Below are 20119 nucleotides of genomic sequence, written 5' to 3'. Positions count from 1 at the left end.
CATTTCAAGATTGAAACTTGAGCTTAGTCACAATGCATTATTCATGGAAGGTACTTTCTTTGGTCTTTACATCAAACAAAGCTAAATTTTAGAGTATGCATGTATGTTATTATGATACCATGCAATTCTTAAATAAAATTTTTATTACTGAAAATATCTTGTTTAGTTTCAACTTAAGTCACATAGACCTGGCTATAAGGTCGACGCACCCACGTCGACATGCTCCGGCACAGATGCAGACACGGTCAACACACCAAGGTTGAGTCTGTCTATATTTTGGACTCGGTCAACTTTGATCAAGTCTATTTTTGTCTATTTTTAGGGCAAAAGATGTATAAAAACTAAAAAAAAATCAATCTTTATATATATATATATAGCCGTGTCTCCTAATGGGAACAACTTTGACCGAGTCTTATTATTGTTATATATATATATATATATATATATATATATATTTAAAATATATATAGCCATGTCCCCATGTTTAAAATTTTTGAAATTGCTTAGCACCCATACCCGTACCCGCACCCGCACCCATGTGACATAGGTTTCAACCAAGGTTCCTAATCATGAATATGGTACTTTGTAGTTTCTTAAACTTTTTTTTGCACTTGCTAATATAGTTTATTTGTTAGAAAATAATACATATATGTATATTTTAATTCTGTAATTTTTAATTTTTATTTTTTATGTAATCTGTCATCAGCTGAACATTGTCAGCTAATGATAGACTGTGTGCACAGTTGCTGTCTACTAAAGAGACGTTGGGACTATACCCAACGACTCTAATTAGAGCCGTTGGGTAAAACCCAACGATTCCCTCTCTTTCACCCCTCTATAAATAAGGGCCTCCTAGCCCATTGTATTATTATTCAATAAGGGTTTTTATTCCCTTGTGCATGTTAATAAAATAGTGTATTTTATGCCTTTCTTGCTTTGTGGTGTGTAACATTTGAGTGCAACTTTGTGCTAGCCTGTGTTTGAAATATCAAGTTATTGTCTGTAAGGCTCTTCACATGGTATCAAAGCTAGGCGTATGATCAATGGTGCATCAGTGTGTTGCCTCGTAAATTATGCTTATTCTATTTCATGGTGGTGATTTTTTTTCCTCATTTAATTCACCATGGGTGAATCTTTTTCACACAATATAAGCTATTCCAACTTTATTTCGCCATTCAAACTTGAAGGAAGCAACTATAATATTTGGGCGGGACACTTGGAGACATTCATCAAAGGTCAAGGTTTGTGGGGATTCGTAAAAGATACTATTCTTGAACCCACTCCAAAATTTTCATTATGTGCAAATGAAGTTGAGACTAGTCTTGAAGAAAGAAATAAAGTCATGGAAGAATACTACAAGAAATTAGATGAATGAGAAATGAGAAATGCAAAAAAATCTTTCATGGATGCTAAGTGGAGTTGAGACAAAAATCGCCTCAAATCTACTATGCTACAAAAAGGCAAATGAAGCGTGGGAATATCTTAAATGTATGTTTACCGAAAAAGATATGGCTCACAAGTATTATCTTTAAGAAAATGTTAGAAATATCAAACAAGAAGATAAAAATGTAAGGGATTACTTTATGGAGTTATCTTCAATTTGGACCTAACTTGCCCAATTTGAACCCAAATGGGAAGGTAAGTGTATAGAAATGCGAAGAGTTTAAGTTGAAGAAGATAGAATCTTTGCCTTCCTCTATGGTTTGAGACCCGATTTTGAACAAACAAGGGCCTCATTGCTATCATCTTCAACACCCCTTCTTATTCATGAGATTCTCACTAAACTTAGTGGAGAAGAAACTAGGCTAAACATGAGTAAAATGTTAGTGTTCTTGCTACTCTTAACAATGGTAACAATGGTCAAGAAGAGGACCGCACTCTTGCCGCATCAAAACCAGGACATTATATTAAGCCATATAAACCACCCAACTTCAATAGGAATAAAGGTGAATAAAAAATCATTTGCCACAACTGTAATGAGCCCGGTCACATTAGGCCTCAATGTCCTAAGTACAAATATAGGCCTCAAGAAAAGCGTGTTGTAGTTGCACCATCAAAACAATATGAAGATATTATGAATCTCAAGGACCTCACCAAATCATTATCTTAACTGACAAAGGCATTACAACCATTGCTTAGTATCTACGTCAGGAGCGGCCATTGCATCATCTTCTACTCCTGGTATGTGCTCTTGGCTTCTAGATTCAGGAGCTTCTTTTCATATGACTCCACATAAGTCTATATTATCCGAATGTCAATCTAATCTAAATACATCCTTTGTTTTCACTATTGATGGTACTGCTTTAGAATTAGAAGGTGTTAAAACTTTTAAAAATAATAGCAAATTTTATATTCCAAAAATAAGATTTATACCTAAACTACATCTTAACCTACTTTCAGTTTCACAAATCTCAGATCATGGATGTGATGCCATTTTCTCATCGAATAAATGTTGGGTGCAGGATTGCTAGTCCAAAAAATTGATTGGGGAAGGTTCTAGGCAAGGAGATCTCTATTATATGAATTTCCTTTGTCTTCCAAAGGAATCATTTTGTAGCATTGCCCAAACAAAAGATATACAGACTTGGCATTATAGACTTGGGCATCCAAATATAAAGAAATTAAATTTTGTACCAATTACCAAAAATATTTGTAAGGAAAATTTTGAATGTAAAGAATGTTTACTTAGTAAAATGACAGCCTTGCCTTATGGTCAAAGAACTTTTTATTCTTCAATGCCTTTTGAATTAGTTCATTCAGATGTGTGGGGTCTTGCACCCGTAGCTTCTAAAGGAGGATTCTCCTACTATGTTGTGTTTATTGATGATTTCACTAGATATTGTTGGATTTACTTTCCTAAGTTTAAATCCGATGTATTCAAAATCTTCAAAACATTCCATAACATGATTAAAAATTAATTTGAAATAAACTCAAAATCCTCAGAACTGACTCTGGAGAAGAATATTTGTCAAATGAATTTAAACAATTTTTATAAAATGAAGGAATCCTACATCAAAAATCGTGTTCTAGAACTCCACAACAAAACAGAATTTCAGAAAGAAAACACATGCACATTATAGAAACTACAAGGACTCTTCTTATTGCTAAAAATATTCTAAAAAATCTTTGGGCAAAAGCTGCATTAACTTCAGTATATCTTATAAATAAGATGCCTTCAAAAATAGTCCAATGAAATTTCTTTTGAAAAATTATTTAAATATCAACCTGACTATCAAAGACTTGAATCTTTGGTTGCAAATGTTATGTTTTAAATGATAAAAGAGATAAACTGTTCTCTAAGGCTATTCCCTGCTCGTTCATTGGCTATTCAGAAACACAAAAGGGATTCAAATGTTATGATATAAAAAATGATAAACTTCTCGTATCAAGGAATGTCAATTTTGTTGAAAATGAAAGTGGATTTGAAGAAAACATGTCGGAAGATATAAATTATGATTATTCATTCTTATTTAAACTGTTGTCTAATGATGAAAAATATTTATGTAGAACCTCCTATTGAGAATATAACAACAACTGAACCAATAGTATACAGTAGAAGGAATCAAAATGCAACCAATGAAGGTGTAAATCAAAGTAATCATGAAGCTTTAGAAATTCCCTCACAACAATCAACTATTCGTCGATCTGAACGAACCTCAAGGATCCCAAATAAATTTGTATCTTATGACTCATTCTCTCTTAAACGAGCATGTCTTATAGCCATTCATTCTTACTTTGAACCTTCATGTTACAATGAAGCAAAAAATTTACCTAAACGAATAAAATATATGCATATAGAATTAGATGCTCTTAAAGAAGCTAATACTTGGGAAATTCTAAATTTACCCATCGGAAAGAAGACCATAAGTTGTAAATGGGTTTTTAAGGTAAAAACCAAAAGTGATGGATCCTTGGAAAGACATAAAACCATGCTAGTTGCCAAAGGATATTATCAAGAATACGGAGTTGATTATGAAGAAACTTTTGCTCTCGTTGCCAGAATAACCACTATTTGGATGCTTGTAGCTATTTCAGTTATTAAAAATTGAAATATATTTCAAATGGATGTTAAAAATGCCTTTTTGAATGAGCATTTTAATGAGGAAGTATATATAGATGTTTCACCTAGAATGATAATTCCTTCAGGTAAAATGCTTAAATTGAAAAAGGCATTGTATGGTCTCAAACAAGCACCTAAAGATTGGTTTGATACTTTTAACGATGTTATTACAATATATGGTTTTAAACCATGTTATACGGATACAACTTTATTTATTAAGAATTCTCCTGCAAGTATTAAAATTTTACTTTTGTATGTGGATGATATGTTGATTACAGGTAGTGATAAAGAAGGAATAAAAAAATTAAAACATTTTTTGAAAATTTCTTTTAAAATGACAGATCTTGGGTTTCTAACATACTTTCTTGGTATAGAAGCATCCTACTCTAACAGAAGATATATATTATCACAAACAAAGTTTGTTTCAGATATTATTAACAGGTCAGGACTATCAGATGATAAAGTTGTTGACACCCCAAAGACAGTTGGAATGAAGATATGAGCCGATGATGGAGTTCCTTTGGACAACTCAACCACCTTCAGACAACTCATGGGATCTCTTATGTATCTAAGTATTACAAGACCGGACATAGCTCATGCTGTACATATAGCCAACCAATTTCAACATGCTCCAATATCAGCTCATATGAGTGCAGTTATGAAAATCATTAAATATGTCAGAAGTACAATAAATAAGAGAGTTTTTCTATCTTCTTTTTCTTTCATAGATCTTATTGCATACTCTGATGCTAATTGGGGAGGGGATTCAAATAATAGGCGCTCAACAACTAGTTTTTGTGTATTTCTAGGTGAATCATTGATTTCATGGAGATGCAAAAAATAACAAAAAGTGTCTCTATCCTCTACAAAAGCCGAATATAGAGCAATGACAACTATTACTATGAAAATAGTATGGCTCAAACAACTAATTTCAGATATGAGAATTCATCTTAAGAATCCTACAAGATTAAGTTGTGACAACAAGAGCTCCATATACATTGCTTGAAATCATACGTTCAATGAAAGAACTAAGCATATAGAGATGGATTGTCATTTTGTTCGTGAAGAATACTTAAAGAAGATTATTGATTTTCTTTATGTAACATCAGAGTATCAACTTGCGGATTTCTTCACCAAGGCACTGTACTCACTAAGATTCAACTTTTTACTTGACAAACTTTTGGTGATTTCACAATAAGTTTAAGGGAGGCTGTTAGAAAATAATACATATATATATATATTTTAATTCTATAAATTTTTTTTTTTATATAATTTGTTATCAGCTGAACATTGTCAGCTAATGACAGACTGTGTGCTGAAACTTCCTCTCTTTCACCCCCCCTATAAATAAGGTATTGGGTTTTTATTTTGTTGTGCCTGATAATAAAATAATGCATTTTCATTTGCGTGCAGCTTTGTGATGGCCTTTGTTTGAAAAAGTTATTGTCCCCGACTCCGTAAGGCTCTTTACATTATTATCATAAAAATTAGTTTTCCATTCTACTGTGCATTTGTGCCCACCCTAACTTAAATTCTTGGCTCCTCCCCTGATGGATGCTGCAACTCAAGGGCACCCAAAGTCGCCATCTCCGGCCGGTGATCTCTCTCTCTGTCTCTCTTCAGTTTGATTTGATTTCCTCCCCTGGTGTGAACTCCAACTATTCAACCATTTGCCTCAACCATTCAGCATCTCTTTCAAAAAAAAAGAACTCTTAGTTCAGCATCCAAGCTCTGTTTTGTGATTGAAGAATCTGGATCTCTCTGCTTGTCACTGAAAATGGATTATGACTGGTCTTTGTCGAAATTACTTGTTCAGCCGGTCTGTTCCAGCCAGTATGGAGGGAATGAATGACATCATACTGAATTTTGATTCCTGTTTGGGGGTTTGATTGATGCTTGTATCATTTTGAGATGTGTAAGTTTACAAAAGTCAGTCTGGGTGATAGTTGTTATTAACAGTAGCTGGTTGGTAAAGTTAAAACCAATTGCTGACTTTCAAGATTTCTTTACATTATTTGAGAGTGGTGATGCTCTTGAAGGTGGCTTTTCTTAGTACATCTCTTGTCTGATCCTGTTTTAGTCTGCGCATTGCTGTTATTCAAGTTCATTTTCAGCCATCTTTTTTCTGTGGTCTAACTTGATTTTTTTTAAAGTTTGTGGGATTTTAAATTTTAAATTAAATCAGCTTTTAAAATAAGCCGATTTGATTCGATTCAATACATTACCAATTCAAGTATTTTCTTGAAAAATCGATTTGGCGCAGAATCCAATTTTGACACGTTGTTTAAAACTATGCAACCATGTGTCAATGTTTAATTTCTTTGACAAAATTTTATTGACTAGAACAAGTTGTCCTGGCAACTCAAAAACAATTTATTTGTTCAATGCTATTTGTTCTGTCAAATCAAACACAGAACAAAAAATGGTTAAGGGCAGCTTGTTCAGGACATGCTTGTCCTGAACAAACTGGTCCTACGAATCAAAGACACCCTTAATGGTTTATATTTCTTCTTTTTATGTCGGCAAGCTTTTTTTTTTTTTTCATTTCCTCCTGGCCTTTATATAGAACACAATTTGTAAAATTGTGAATTTGGTTTGAATGTTAAAATTTTGTATTAAGCATGATGTAGGAAGAGGGGGTTTCAGGATCTTTGTGTTTTGGTGTTTGGTTAGTAAAACGGAATAGTAAATTGTTGGTGACTTAAAAAATGAAAAACTCAAAACATACAATTCCAGGTAATGGTTTGAAATTGGAAAATACAAGATACAGTTTATTTGATAAAATGATTAAATGGAAATTCCTATGGGCAGACTAAACCTGAGAATACAGGAGGTGTTGCTTTCCTTCTTTAAACTTTGGAGGAATATCAAGGTTCATGTCAACTGTTTGATGAAATGACTTGCGATCTGTATCGGTCTTTTTTTCTTGTTGTGTTGTTTGCTGTGTTGATTAATTACCAAACATTATTATTGTGATCTATCAGATTGCTTGTTCTGTTAGATTCTATATATAGTTAGAGGATCTTGTGAAATTCTCATGTCTTTGGTTGGTCTATGGTAGTGAAGGAAGATGAGACTTGTTGGATTGACGGGAGGAATTGCTTCAGGGAAGAGCACAGTGTCCAACGTTTTCAAAGACAATAACATTCCATTCGTTGATGCAGATGTCGTTGCTCGGGTCTCTTTCCTTTCTTTCTTCAACTTCTTGCATTTGTTTATTAGTTTGGTTTTCTATATATTGGATTAAAATTAGGACATAATGCAAAACAAAGTTTGACATGTTAGGCCTATTTTTTTTTCAAATGGGCCTAGTTTATAATTAGCAGTTAATGCAAGATTATGAAACAATATTGCCACTCTTGGCATCTTTGTTTTGCATATTTCATGTTTATCCTAGAGATTGAAGTGATTAGATGTTTTTATAAAACAGAACTAGAAAATGCTTTTTTCTTCTTCTTCTTCTTACCTGAAAGGGATTGGAAACTTTCTCTCGTCTTATGCATGAAGACTAAACAGTGAAAACAGGGATTTTGTGCTTAAGATTGTAATCATATGATTTCTGTATAGATATCTATGACTTATTATGATTCGTCCAAGTATGCAATTGCCTTATAGACTGCCACAAAAGTTGCTATTTGTGGAAGTTGTTCACTAATTAAGTGTCGGAAATTATTTTATAAGTGCTGGGGTATTCAAGTTCTTTGGAACGGAGAATAGTAGCTGGAGTTGTTTTCCACTACTTGGATGAGTCTCACCCTTGTTTAATTATTTTTTTTTCTTTACTTCAATGGGATTATGGCAGGGTGTTTTGAGACATGGTACTGGTGGTTGGAAAAAGGTTGTAAGTGCATTTGGGGACGATGTTCTACTAGAAAATGGGGAGGTTGATAGGTCATGTTTGGGACAAATTGTTTTCTCTGACCCCACAAAGCGTCAACTTCTTAATCGGTATGAATTTGTCCTTTATTTGTGTTTTAAAGCCTTTAGCATTTCTGTCTTTTTTATGGAGAAACCGACTTAAAAATTTATGCTTTCCAGTTATGGTAGTTGTTCTGTTTCCATAATCTAGTGCAATTTGGTCCTATTTTTTTGTATTAATGGTGTGAATGTGATGCTATGAGTTCTTTGTCTGAAGTATTCTATATTTTAACACTAATGGAAGTTTGTGGTTCATATATTATTATAATAACACTTTGATTGATTTCCATCAAATAGGTGACACTTTGTATACTTTGCAAAAAGTTATATCTAACCATTAGTTGAGGAAGGTGTAATTTCTTTATGTTCTGTTCTTTAAACTATGTTTCTTTCAAATCAAACTAATGGAATATGAACTTGTCAACTACTGGTCATCCATTGCAACAACACTAAATTGAGAATTTCGTTGATCCAAATCTTTCTGGTTGTTATTGCTAAAAGCCATGCATAGCAATAAGTACTATTGGATAAAACTGTTTGTATTTCAAATGGTTAAATGGTGATTTGAACCAAATGAGGAAAACACTTGCAGAAATAAAAGAAATTTTGTTCAAATTGGTAGGCAGGCAAAACCCCCAAAAAACATGACAATGACTATATTAAGATACTAAAGTTTGCAGAATGTGCTGAAGAAGTTGGAAGCCTAAACTTACTGAAAACTGAGAGATTTTAAGTTTGCATAATTATCCAGGTGCATAACACGAATTGCGAACTATTTGAAATAAACCATTCACCTGAAGAGATTGAGAACATCATAATATTCTGTCTTCTCCTCCTCCTCAGAGAAAGGTTAGACTATAAATAGTCTCAAGGTAAAAATTAGAGTTTAGAATTGAAAATTTGTCTGGAACTTGAGGAAAAAAAAGATAGGTTGTTTATTGAAATTTAGGGGAAAAACACAACTTAAGAGTCAGATTTATGTGTGGGTTATTAAACATCGAGTTTGATGATTAGATGAGATTCTGATCAGAAATGCTGGTGGGCAATCATGGATGCAACCACAGGATATTGCACAATTACCTTGTGTGTGGTGGGTAGACAACAGGAATAATGTTGGTGCTTATATGCAACTTCAGCAGAATGAAAATTGGTTTCCTTAAGCAAACTGCTGGCATGCCATATCTTGCAAAGGAATCTGGGAACAGAAAGATATGCCAGGTCAGCTGCATCTTTCTGGACCCAGACAAAATGAGTTTGCATATTAGAAAGAGGAAATGGGCATTAGAGAAGAAGCCCTTGTTCTGGCAGTAGGGGAAGCACTGGAGACAGAGATGTGGCACTGGATCTGGCTGAGCATGTTGGCCAGTACATTATGCTGGCTGATTGATTACCTAGCTAGCATGATGGATCAAGGGAGCAGAAGACCATGATTGTAGCTGTGGTGGCTGCTGTCTTCATATTGACGTCTTATGGAGATGCAGGATTGTTTCAAGAAGAATTATCTATGCCATTTAGGTTTCATGTTTGGATTCAACATGCTGCATGTGGAGTTCCATCTATGATGCCCTGAGTTATGTATTGAATATAATTTTATAGGCATGGACCTTAGACTGGTTTTAACTTGTTCACTTGTTTGCATTGTTTAGTACTATTGTGAAAACTATGATGACCATTGCATCTTTTCTCTTGGGAATTGCCAAATAAAGAATCATCTTTTACCTTAAAATTCGACGAACCTATATTTTTGAAAAGTCAAAATATAGAACCAACATTTTCATGGAATAGCCAAATGAATATCTGCCGTCACCTCTTTTTGGTTTAACTATAGTTATTAGTTTTTTCATCACGAGCCAAATAATGTAAAATTACTAAACTACCCATAAAGATTTAGGATGACTGTCAATGTGACCCTTCCCTCTTCCTGCGGGATGCAAGCCAAAGGTGGGAATCCAACAGGCTTTATTTTGGAGGAGACACCAACATCATCAAAGTATGTACATGCTTTCTGCTTCACATGAGGGCACCACCACCACCATGATGCCTCCACACTGCGGCACCCTGAAATTCTCAATCTCACGCACATAAATATCCTTCAAGTAGATGGGAGAAATGTCCCTAAGCTGTTCTTTGCAATATATACCTACCTAATATGGGGTTTCTGTCAAGATACTCAAAATTTACGTCATTCTCTCACTCTAGAAAACTAACATCCCTCAACCTTTTATGTGTGCTCTTCTCTCTAGAAGTTGATTCATCAGAAAAAACCCAAAACAAAGGAGATGGGTTAGATGGCCTATTATGTTATAGAGGTCTTCTGTGTAGAGAAATTAAGATAACAAAAAATATGCGGAAGCAATATAGGATCTAACAAAGGCACAATCAAATCACAACACAAGAGTTTACGTGGTTCGGTCAACACGACCTACATCCAGGGGGCACAGAGAGAATAATCCACTATAATGAAAGTAGGGAGTACAATGTAGAGAGTACAACGTCCAATAGCTTGCCCAAAGCTAAAGATAATAACAACAAAGAAATCACAGAGAGAAATGAATACAAGATTACCTCTCGGGTGTACAACCCGAGTCGAAGCCCACACCACAACCAACACCTCTCTCTGAGGATCAATGCGTGGTGACAAACCTTCTTCATTCCTTTTCTTCTTTCTACTCTCTCTCTCTCTCTTACTTCTTCTCTCTCTGCACACTGCACACAACCACTCTACCATTCTCCCTCCAACACACACCTCTGCACCCCTATTTATAGATGGTATAGAGTCTTCTATATATGATCCTTATAGAAGTGAGCCTTCTAGACTCATTCTAGAAACCGAAGGGGTTTTAACCCTTCAACTTCCTGCATTAATGGGAGTTAGGTGGCTATTCCACTTCCCCACATCATTAATGAGGGGATAGGGCTGACCCTTCAACTTCTCCTGCATTAATGAGAAGTGGGTGGCTATTCCACTTCTCCACACCATTAAAGAGGGATAGGGCTGACCCTTCAACTTCTCCTGCATTAATGAGAAGTGGGTGGCTATTCCACTTCTCCACACCATTAAAGAGGGATAGGGCTGGACCCAACATTCTGTGCATTTGTGCGTCTTTGTGATACAACACAAGCAAAAACCAAAGGTGTTTTAATTAAACAAAATGGGATAAGGCAATGGTTTTTTATGATAAAAGGAGAATGGGTATTTCACTTATTTAACATTTAAAAAAAATGTCAGAAGGTATAATTGATCTGAATTTGGCTGTTTCATTGAATCGTTGTGTTTGTGTTTGGATTTTGAAAAATGGTACGGTTGCATTTGGAATTTAAGGTAAAAAGATGGTCTCTATTTGGGAACTTCCCTTTTTCTTTATGAATTTTTGATTGTTGTAGTAGAAACAAAAAACTACTTTCGGGCTTGTGCTGAAAACCATTGTAAGTGTTTACGATTGTGATTGATGAAAAGTACAATAACATTTATCTGAAATATGAAATAGAGATACATGTTACTAAGGACATACTTGGTATTGTTTCTTTATATATTTTATTCATCAAATTGTTTATTTTCTTGCAGGTTGCTTGCTCCATATATTGCGTTTGGTATCCATTGGGAAATACTGAAACTTTGGTTTAAGGGTTATAAGGTTATTGTTCTTGACATCCCATTGTTATTTGAGGCTAAGATGGACCACTTGACAAAACCAATTATTGTTGTCTGGGTGGATCCTAGTACACAACTTCAAAGGCTTATGGCCAGAGATGGGATATCTGAGGAGCAAGCTCTGAATAGGATCAATGCACAAACGACACTAGATTGGAAGAAGGGGAAGGCAGATATTGTGATTGATAACTCACACTCATTAGAGGAAACAAAGGAACAATTTCAGAACGTGCTAATCCAAATCAGAAAGCCATTAACGTGGAGAGAATTTGCACTCTCCAGACAGGGTGTTGTATGCTTCCTCTCTTCTGTAGTTCTTGGAATTCTGGCATACAGGTATGCTAAGTAATTAAAGGATTTGCTAGGTCTGATAAAAACAGTGACAACTATTCTTACTCTGTCTTTGATGATGATCAATTTCTCATTTATGAAATGTAAACTGGTGTTGGCTGTTGGAAAACATCGTGGGTTAAGATTCTACAATAACCAATAAAAACTATATATTGGAAGTTGGGAGTAGGGGTATACATGGATGGGTGAGAGTTTTCTTAAATGAGAATCTTCATTGGGCTTCACAATTATTTTTTGGGAGACCCATTCCACGAGAATCCCACTTTTGTCTCTCTTGAATTTCTAAGATCAATGACAAATGCAAGCCTCTTCGTGGAGGTGGTAATTGTATTTCTTGAAACTGAGGAGCCTATTCAACTTTTTAATTTTCTTATGCAGTCGTTTGAATTCACATTTCACTTTAACAAGAATTCATGTTAGTCAACCCTGAATTTTAATGTAGTTTAGATCTTCAAAGTTCTATGACAATCTCAATCTCATATTATAAAGTTATACCATAGTGAAATGCTTTTCTGTAAATTTTCCTTTCATAAAATTGTCTTTGTTAATTTTAAGGGGGATGACGGGGTGGGGGCGGAGAGAATTTCTATGATCAATGACAAATGCCCAAGATTTTTATGATTCTTGGGCATTTGGTAAGTGGAATAGCCCTGTTTCCATAGTTTAGGCTGCTTCCATTTTGCTTGCAACCGTTATGGGGATCACTTTTGCTTTCTTTTTCTCGGACTACTAAGGTACATTTGATCTTGAAAATTTAAAAGCACATGTTTCTAGGAATGATAATGTATCAGATTTGGGTCGGGTATCTGACGTCTGAATTCAAATCTAATTAGTCGGATTCAGTAAAACACATAATATTCAATTAATAATTGGTTTCAATTTAGGTACTTTTTACCTCCAGATCTAATAGATAATGCAAATCCCAATACATATTGCTTAATCGGACCTAGGTTAGACTATGGACTTGGATTCTGTTTTATGCTTTTCCATCCAAGTCCATAGTCTAACCTAAGTCCGATTAAGCAATATTCAATATACCTACATCTGAACTGAATCCGACTAGTTTACACCCTCGAGAGCGTGTCTTGGGGTTCACTGTGTGGAATTGTGGGGGCGTACGCTCGTACGGTATGCCAAATTTAATGTAGTGAGGCCTTCCAAAACTGTCTCACCAGGATTGGATCAGGTTCCGTAGGCAGGACTTGACCAGCAGCCTAGCGAGAGTGCGATGTTGTTCATGTGCCCAAGAAACCATGATATGCCACCATGGAATAGACGCTAGGGCCAGCAATCCAGCATGAAGCTGCTTCACATGAGATGACCACAGTTCGAAACTCATGGGAGCAGTGGTGGAACCACATTGAGGCCAGTGTGGACATCCTCCTTTTTCTGGATGGACATTTTTGTCTTTTCCTAAAATCATTATTTCATGGCGGGAATGGCGAAAAAAGTTTCTTAAGTTTTTGCAACTGCACTGGACTCTGATGCTAACTGATGCCGACACACACAGAGATACGAGCCCCATGTGCTTACATACATGACGCTCATTCAGACTCCCGAAGATGCACTTGTGTGTTCGAGGGGGGGGGGGGGGGGGGAGCATATAACCTGCGTCGGACATGCAACCGTTGAGACCGGCCTCTCCCCAACGGTTGCTTTATGGCCACTTGAATCCCAACAAATGCAACTTATTAAGAAAATAAACCGGTTCATTAGATTGCACCTCTGGTGCCAACTCGGCATCAAATTTTGGTTTTACATGTTGATGCAACTGATCATGCCAATAATATGATAGCACAACTCTTTTTTTTTTTTTGAATAATTGAAGAAAATTTGTCTCGCTCGCTGAGTTCATTGTCAAACTTCCTCTTCATCTTCCCCTTTAGTGTTTGGATCTAAAGCAACCGCCTTAGTTTCTCTCTCACAGCCCTCACAAGGCTAGAGCTCGAGTCGAAATTTGATTCTTTAAAGTTTGAACAATTCAACTTGGTACAACTGTTCTTGCCCATCAGAGAGTACGCCCAGCTTAAATCTCACATCAAAGGACATGCGCCCGTGGGATTTGAACTGGATAACTTGGTGACATTCACAAGTCAGCCCTACTAGATGAGCATAGCTTTTATGGACTAGATGATAGTATAATTGGGTGACACATAAAACCCACAAAATTTTTAGGTAAATTTTGAAGTTTTTATTTTTGTTTTCTCAATCAGTTTTTCTTCGAGAATTGACCACCTACTCTAGGGGTCCTACAAGTAGGACTAGCACTTATTGACTCAAGCTCAAACCAACTTCTTCATAGGAAAAAGTATATTGTTTTTAAGGCTGAACACTAGGATTTAAACTCTAAACCTATTCTTGGGAAGCCAAATACTTAGATATACCACGTTATATGATATAAAATATAGGTAAAATATGTTTATGTTTATTACTGGTTAAGTAGCTTGTGTGAGTTGAGCTGGGACGGACTTATGTTCGACATGCCCAACCTATTTTACAAGTTCGAACGAGCTCTTCATGCGCCGAACACAGGCTCTACTATTTTTTCAGCCTTATATTTAGTTGGCGAGCAGGTTGTATGTCCCCCCCCCCCGTGAACACGGGGCCGCATGTTCGGGGGGTCCGAATGAGTGCCACGTTGGCACTCATTCGGGAGTTATGTATGGAGGAATATCTTGGGATCCAAAATATTCCTTCGTACACACCCAAACTGACGAATGAGTGCCAACGTGGCACTCATTCGGACCCCGAACACGCGGCCCCGTGTTCCACGGGGAACATACACCACCCTCTCATTTAGTTGTAATGGGATAAATTTCAAGCACGCTTGTGCAACATTTAGTGTGCTTTTATTTAATAGTAGTAGGAAATTTTAAATCCTACTATCAACTTTTGAGGCATTGTATTTCTATTTTTTTTTCAGCTCGTTTAGCTTGATCTTGTCATGGGCTCGAGCTCGCATTGACTTGTTACAAAAATGAGCCGAGCTTGACTACCTCATATATTGTTCACCATCTTTACTAAAACCCTACAAGAACCCTTATTCATCATCCAAGGCTACTTTTTTACATCTAAAGTTTAAATTTTTTTACGTCATTTACTATAGTACTGGAAAAATTAGAGTGTTTGATTAGATACATGAGTAAGGGTGTCAATGGGTTGGGATTGAGCCAAACCCGCCCCGTACCAGACCCTTTATGGTCAGGGTTTGGTGATAAATAAGATTAGAATGTGGGTCTCAAACCCAAAGGGTCTGATTAGTACATGGTTTGTGAAATTTCATACCAGACCCGGACTCAACCCGAGTTCTGACTAAGATCCTTAATTTTTCAATGTAAAAAAGATAAAATTTATTATTTTACCGGGTAAGGTTGGGTTTGGTTCATGTAATCCTTATAAGGTCTGAGTATGGTTTCTCTTTTAATGAGTCTGAACCCGGTGCCATCATCTCAAATCAGATCTGGGTTTGGTTCCATCTGCGTCCGACCTGGTTGACACCCAAGATAAAAAAAAATGCTTGTTTGCATGCATTCTTAGTTTAGGCACCATGCCAGATACAGTACACTAATTTGAGATCCGAGGCACTCAAACACATCCACCAAACTCCCAGTAAGAGAAGCTGGTGGCACGTCACCTTGTCTTGGGACGTTGCAGGTTCAAAACCCCATGGTATAGTTGTATAACTGGTAGGGGTCGGCCTAACCCCAGCTTGCCTTTCAAAAAAAAAAAATGTCACTGTGACATTCCGAGCTTGACCTTTTTGCAAGTACCCCCCACCCCACCACCACAAAGTCTGCACCAAGCTGACCCAACTCGGTCCACGACTGCAAGCCCACCCAACCAAGTTGAGGGTTTTGACCAAGAGTCAAAGGCTAGATCTGTGTCCTAATTTGGTGATTCAAGTGGAAGATGGTATAAAAAAGGAGCCCTGACTCTTGGGTGCATTAACGTTTTCCCTAAAACGGCTGGGCCCCACCGTGCAGAGCCCACGTCGCAATCTTCACGAGGCGTTACGGGATTTTGCGTACGAACAATGACAAACAACGTTCACCCATCCGGCCCCACCCACCACAACCCCGTGGGACCCTTGTGAGGCACGGTAAAAAGATCAGGTGCAATATAATTGCACAAATATTTGTGCATTATGCACTGATCACCCTCCACCTTGGTCACAGGGCTTGTAAGTTGTGGGGCCCAAGACTTATGGAGGGTGGTTAATGCACAAATATTTGTGCAAATCATATTGGACCCGATCCGGACTCTCTAGCACGTGCGGGAGCCATTTGGCTGACCACAACGGTACTTTCCAATCACACGTGTGAGAATCTGACTATCATTTATTGCCCCCCGTGGCTTCTCTGACCGCACCAAATTTCTGTCTGTCTGTCTGATTGCCTGCCATGCCCTTAGTGACCGAACATGACCCAAAACGATTCGGGTTCGGGTTTGGATCTAGGTGTGGCCGGATTGAGCTGCACTCATCATGGAGTCGGATCATAAACTCGATTTTCTTGCTACTCTTTCTAGAATCCATTGGCGCAAATCTCGTTCTTGGAAAATTGTTGGTACTAGATCTAAGACTCTATCTACTATAAGATCCAAGAGGGGTGCGAGATCCCAAGTCTAGACTTGGAAAAATCGGATCCAGTTTCGAGTCAAGCATCCCTACCCATTACAAGTGAATACAGGATGGACCAGGAACCAAATCACTAATGCTAGACACGGACTTCAGGATCAGTTCTCATCTTACCCGGATACAGACCACCAATGACAGGAAGGCTAAAGTGGGGCGAACTACAGATTAGATATGGGCCGGGTACCCACTTGATCAGTATCAATTCCCAAGCATACGGAATTACATGCTAGTAGTCTTATAGAAAAGTCGGTCTCAACTCTCACGTGAAACACAATTGGATATGGACATTGACATGGTTCACCTTGACATTGCTTGAACCAAAACAATATCTATATCCAACTGCATCTTAGCAATAAACACACTAAATGATATCAGTATAAACGGATACAGATCAGAACTCATAACCGGATACTATCCGAGTCATCATAAACCCTCGCCGAAGTGATGAAACCCTAGGTGAGGTCCCACGATCACCGTGCCATACCTTAGGTGGCCCACTTATGAAAGCACCGTGTGCCAGTGGGGTTTGATCTGATGACTTCATCTTTGCACCCTCACAACCATCCCAGTGGCTATTATAAGGACAACTCCGCTCATCGTCAAGTCTTGTCAGGAATCGTATGGAACCTGTTTATTAGGGATGGCAGTGGACCGGTGTGTGTGTGCTTGTCCTTCATCCCTGCATGGGTTTTGATTTTAACCTTCATCCCCGTTTCATGTCTTTCATTCTTGGTCCAAACGGGACGAGGCGGGGTGGGGCTCCGTTTTCCCTCTGTCCATTATCATCAAGGCGAGGCAGGGATCAGGACAGGGGTGGAGAAAAGAGCAAGTTCAGCTCTGCCTCCATCCCTCACGAGTTTTGATTTTAACCTCTATCCTTGCCTCCATCCCCTGTCCAAACGGGGCGGGCCCCATTTTCTCCTGATCCACTGCCATCCCTACTGTTTATATGAAGTTAGACCAAATGTGGACCAATTAGAAACACCCATATCCGACCCGTTTTAGCCCAAAGAACCAAAATGCATGCCTTTGTGTAGGGATGGCAGTGGACCGGGGGAAAGTGGGGCCCCGCCCCGTTTGGACCGGGGATGAAGGGTATGAAACGGGGATGGAGGCGGGGAGACGAAGGTTGAAATCCATCCCTGTTCGGGGATGGAGGCGGGGATGGACGTACCCTTTTCCCCGCCCCCGCCCCACCCCGTCCCTGCCACTTTTCCCCGCCCCGCCCCGCCTCATCCCCGTTTGAACCGGCTAAGCCGATCTCCATAGGGATCTCGGCAATGACCGGGATGTCCCCAAGAGGGGTATTCTGGACATTTTGTATAGGCATTAGATGACACACCCACGTGGCCCTTTTGGACGGAAATCTCCTGGTTTTATGAGTCAAAGGCTTTATTGGTCCTTGACTGATGTGTGGCTGCCCTTCGAAGGGGTGGAAGGCGTTTGGGTGATGAGTATGAGCTTAGTTTTCTCTTATGGAGATGCTTTCCTGTTAGGCATGTAGCATCATGATTTGAACTTCATATAGAATGAAAAATCAGTAGAAACACCACAAGAAATCAAACCTTTAAAAGCCACCACCAACCCCTCGTATCCAGGCGCTGCCATGCTGGCTCAGCCTGCCGTACTACGGCCTCTGTTTATGTCAGTGTAAAATTCCAAGGGCTTACTCTTCAACCTAAGGGAATAGCCAAGCTTACACAGAGAGGGTGACGCCCATGAGATTTGAACCTAGAGATCTGATCCTCATCTCTATAGGACACCAACCCTTCATTTTTGTCTCTACAGGATCTGAAATCATATTTCAAGCTGGTTTTTTGGATAATCAAATCTCCAACAAATTATGATTTAGACAAGATATGCCCTTTATTTTTGTGGGGACACGTGCAATTGAAAAATATGCCCTTAATCATACTTTTTGATGAAAGGACATAAGTTTTAGATACTTCAATATTTATAAAAAAAAACTAAAATATTAATTTTCAAGCCTTAAAAGATCCTAATAATGCACCACATTCCTGTCCCTTTAAAACCAATAATGTAAAATAGCATCAGATCAATCAGATTAAGAAAAAAAATATATATAAAAGGAGAATTAGTAGCTCTTAAACAGTATGTCTTATATGTCCAAAACACTTTAACAAAAAACAAGTACTGTTGCAAGTGCTTTTTCTTAATTTAAACTTATAAATGTGTTGTACTAATTATTTACTAAAATCAACTTTGGATCAAATCGCTTTAACAAGAAAATCCTATTTTTATTACATCAAATTATAATGCAATATGAGCCATTGATTTTTTATCAATTGAAAAATCACATGTGAACATAAAAGATACCTAATCAAATGTATATTTTCTGCTAATAAACTATACTGGGTACATATGTAATTAGCCGGTGTTTGGTGATGCTAAAACATAGAGCAGTCAATAAAAGTATGGTGGGAAGACAATTATGCATTTTCAAACTTTTAACTGCGGTTGGTGTAACAATCCCAACTCACACTTCTTGAAAATATGGATTTTTTTTTTAAAAGAGTTGTAGAAATCTTCTCGGAGACCTGGGGTCCTTACACTTCCAATTTCAGCTAAATAACCACACACCACAAACGAACTTATATTTATCATCCATAACTAAACAACCAAACTCTTTATTAATGAAGCAATAATAGTCTCATACTCAAGTCGAAAGTGAAGTAACAACTGCAGGAAGTAAAAAGAACTAACAAAAGTAGACTCACTCTGTCCGTAGGTGAAGCAGTCTGAAGCAAAAGTGACCCCCGTATACTCTCAGAAACTAGCCAATTTCACTGATCACCCACGGCTGTGAAAAACCATAAAAGTAGATTGTCAGAATCCGAAGAATCCTGCGTATATGTCCCTCTAGTGAATCAAATAAGAATAAAAGAAATAAATAAGATTTATGTAATATTTTAGAGGAATATAGTTATAACCAATTCATAAAATAATTAACCATTTATGAAAACAGAAAATAAATATTAAGTATGAATGAACATTAACTAAGCAATATGGATCACAATTTAAGCAATAAAGATATTTAACATGCATTAGAGAACAACATCATGCATTCATCAACAGATAACAACTAAGGAGACAAGTAAATATGCATGATCTAATGAATAACAGAAATATGCATGATTTATGTGCAATGTATGAACCCTTTATTATCTTTCATTTAAGCTTTCTTTTTTTTATATGCATGCCCTATTAAATGCACACAATTTAAGTTCCACTTTTTAATTACCGTTGCTCGCTGATACACCAAACGGGTAAAAATCTCTGAGATCAAGTTAGATTCCAAGGATAGCTTAACACACAATTTATATTTTATACTGGGTTTCAAACTTAGCCCTCGACCGATATTAGGAAACAATATCATCCATCGAAACATTGAAAAACAACATTCAATATCGAGGATACCATAGAAAATAATATCCACTGACACTACTTTTTTGGTATACCAAAACAACAACAACTGTGTCAA

At 37.3% G+C, this 20119-nt stretch overlaps 1 protein-coding gene across 1 annotated transcript; it reads left to right on the top strand.

Moving 5' to 3' along the window:
* Window positions 1-7115: 7115 nt before the first annotated feature.
* LOC149817675 (dephospho-CoA kinase-like) lies at window positions 7116-12007 on the top strand. Its single transcript, XM_089985368.1, has 3 exons — window positions 7116-7238; window positions 7863-8008; window positions 11544-12007. Exons 1-3 carry the CDS (start codon window positions 7131-7133, stop codon window positions 11977-11979), a joined length of 690 nt encoding a protein of 229 aa, XP_089841494.1. The 5' UTR covers window positions 7116-7130; the 3' UTR covers window positions 11980-12007.
* The last annotated feature ends 8112 nt before the right edge of the window (window positions 12008-20119 follow it).

The sequence above is a fragment of the Nuphar pumila genome, chromosome 13 (genome assembly GCF_984573655.1).
Source record: "Nuphar pumila chromosome 13, dmNupPumi1.hap1.1, whole genome shotgun sequence".
Lineage (NCBI taxonomy): Eukaryota > Viridiplantae > Streptophyta > Magnoliopsida > Nymphaeales > Nymphaeaceae > Nuphar > Nuphar pumila.
This window is presented reverse-complemented; position numbering and strand designations above follow the sequence as displayed.

Excerpts from the sequence above, each read along its gene's own strand:
- LOC149817675 (XM_089985368.1), top strand. The coding sequence starts at position 7,131 with ATGAGACTTGTTGGATTGACGGGAGGAATTGCTTCAGGGAAGAGCACA. Across the intron at positions 7,239-7,862 it reads ATGCAGATGTCGTTGCTCGG|GGTGTTTTGAGACATGGTAC; the intron begins GTCTCTTTCCTT and ends GGATTATGGCAG. Across the intron at positions 8,009-11,543 it reads AAGCGTCAACTTCTTAATCG|GTTGCTTGCTCCATATATTG; the intron begins GTATGAATTTGT and ends ATTTTCTTGCAG.